Source organism: Pipistrellus kuhlii, unplaced genomic scaffold (genome assembly GCF_014108245.1).
Source record: "Pipistrellus kuhlii isolate mPipKuh1 unplaced genomic scaffold, mPipKuh1.p scaffold_m20_p_3, whole genome shotgun sequence".
Classification (NCBI taxonomy): domain Eukaryota; kingdom Metazoa; phylum Chordata; class Mammalia; order Chiroptera; family Vespertilionidae; genus Pipistrellus; species Pipistrellus kuhlii.
This window is the reverse complement of record NW_023425529.1, coordinates 41,254,198-41,256,744: the sequence shown is the minus strand read 5'-3', so window position 1 is coordinate 41,256,744 and position 2,547 is coordinate 41,254,198. Positions and strand designations below refer to the sequence as shown.

General features: G+C 60.8%; 1 protein-coding gene across 1 annotated transcript; it reads right to left on the bottom strand.

The window, feature by feature from the left end:
* Positions 1–255: 255 nt before the first annotated feature.
* LOC118728782 (testis-specific H1 histone) lies at positions 256–1,815 on the bottom strand. The gene is made up of 2 exons (XM_045587437.1): positions 1,641–1,815; positions 256–1,276 (listed from the first exon to the last, which is right to left on the bottom strand). Exons 1-2 carry the CDS (start codon positions 1,813–1,815, stop codon positions 387–389), a joined length of 1,065 nt encoding a protein of 354 aa, XP_045443393.1. The 3' UTR covers positions 256–386.
* Positions 1,816–2,547: the final 732 nt, after the last annotated feature.

Sequence of the window (2,547 nt, the reverse complement as noted above, 5' to 3'; positions counted from 1 at the left end):
CTCCTTACGTGCCCTCTCCCCCAAACTCAATAGGGAGCTGCTAGGGTATCTAACAGTAATTCAATACTTCTAACACCATGAACTACTGGTTTCCTTCTGAAAGGCATTTTCCTGGGCCCTGTAGCAGGAACAGAACTTCCACGACTTGACCTCCCTTCACCTCACCTGTCCCAGCCACAAGGCCTCACCAACCACCCCCCATGCCCCCACGCCCCCACGCGGGGAAAGAGGAGACGGACACCATATGGCGATTTGAAAGGTCTTGTGAATAGTTAGTCCATTTCAACGCGTGTGAGAGCTGCTCTAACAGGAACCACATGGGGAAAGAAAGGCCTCTGTGCCTGGAGGAAGGGAAGACGTTCCCACACGAAGGGGTCCACGGGCTTTCAGGTGCAGCAGCGGGTGCGGGCGGCCCGAGGGCCGGTCCTAAGGGAAGCTGACCTCTGGCGGGGCCGCTTTGCCGGCTTCTCGGGGTCCAGCTTCTTCTCTTCCCGTGGCCTCCTCCCTCGGGACCGGGACCTGTTTTCTTTCACGGCCTTCCCTCTGCTCCTGTCCATCACCTTGGCCCTGGCGTCCTTGGCTCTGGTGTCCTTGGCCTTTGCGTCCTTGGCCCTGATGTCCTTGGCCCTCGTGTCCTTGGCCTTGGGACGCACCTGGCCCCGGACTCTGGGCCGCAGCCTCCTCAGGACGCTGCTGACCCGCGCGTCCCGCCTCCAGACCTCCCGGGCCCGCCGCGCCGCCTTCCGACAGCGCACGCGGCGGCGCCTCCGCGGGCTGCGCAGCCCCGAGGGCGTCCTGCAGGGCCGGACGCTCTCTTTCGACTTCGGGCGCCCCGGCTTCCTCTTGGGCTTCGGGGGCTTCCAGACGCGCAGGTAGCCGGAGGTGTGGCTGCCGCTGACCCTGATGAGGGTGCCCGGGAAGCCGGCCGCGCGCGCCCCGCCGCCGCGGCGCCGGCACCGCCTGCGCACCTGGTAGCCCGCCTGGCCCAGCTCCCGCCGCAGCGCCGCCACCGTGAGCCGCTTGTGCGAGGCGATGGCCCCGAGCAGCAGCTGGGACACCCGGAGCACCGAGCGCGAGTCCCGCCGCGGCCGCGCCGCCGCGAGGGTCTTCTCCGGGGGCGGCTGGGCTTTCACTTCGGCGCCTGGGGATGCGCCGCTGAGCTCCGCCTTCTCCGCCCCGGCTCCGGTCCCGGTCCCGGTCCCGGTCCCGGCTGCAGCCCCTGCATCTGCCCCTGCCCCGGTCCCTGCCCCGGTCCCTGCCTCTGCCCCGGTCCCGGCTACAGCCCCGGTCCCGGCCACAGTCCCGGCCACAGTCTCCGGTCCCGGTCCCGGCTACAGCCCCGGTCCCGGTCACAGCTCCGGTCCCGGTCACAGCCCCGGTCCCGGCCACAGCCCCGGTCCCGGTCACAGCCCCGGTCCCGGCCACAGTCCCGGCCGCGGCCGCCTCCGCCATGGCCCAGCTCAGCTCCGTGGGGCGCGGGGCTGGGGGCGCACCTACCCCAGCTGAGCTCGGACGGAGGCGGGGGCCACGTCACAAAGGCCGGCCAGCGGGAGGGTCAGTTCTGGGAGCGGACTGGCAGCTCCCTCCCGGGCAGGGGATTTTTATTATTATTATTATTATTTTTACTTTTAGCCACCTACCACTTCCTGCTGGGTCTAAGCCCTCCAGATCTCCCACTCCGATACCCCCAGAGGAATCACCTTCATCATCTCCCGGAGTTTGTTCCCTGCTCTTATGCTCACACTTCTCATGGGTCTTGATCTCGACCACTTTTTGACATTCACCAGTTTTCTGGGAAAAAGTAGTGCACACCATCTACCCATACTTCCCTAAGGCGAGAGACACTGCGCTCAACTATCCCAAACAAGCCGCACATGCCTTACGGAGTGAATGTGGTAGGTGGTCCATAAAACACACCGGCCTAGAACAGAAAGGCCCGCGGTCCCGTCAGCTGAGTCTGCAGCCATGTCTCCCTGACTCTCCACAAAGGCCGGAACCACAGTGGTACCCACTCCTAGGAAGTTCAGATGCCTCATTCCGTTGGGTTGGAACAACCAGATTCCAAATAGCCTAAGAACACTGGTCTAAACATTGTTGAACAGCCTTGATGCTTATCTCCCTCCAGTGCCTCTTCTGGGATTGCCCACCCCCTTTCTCTGCCTAGATGAATCCTGCTAATGATTTCTCTCCTCTTAACTACCACAATTACTTTTACACTCCTATACTGCTTATTCTTTATTTTAAATTAATTTGGTAGAGGGTACAATGTGCCACTATTGTACCCTCAAAAGACAAGCAAACAAACAAACAAACAAAACCAACAACCCTGGACGTGAAGCTGGAAAACATAGTTACATATCTTAATTCCTTCCTTCCTTCCTTCCTTCCTTCCTTCCTTCCTTCCTGCCTTCCTTCCTTCCTTCCTTCTTTCTTTTTTCTTATGTTTATTGTTTTTAAGAGAGAGAGGAAGGGAGAGGGATAGAAACATTGATGAGAGAGAAACATTATTGATTGGCTGCCTTCTGCCTGCTCCCTCCTGGGGATGGA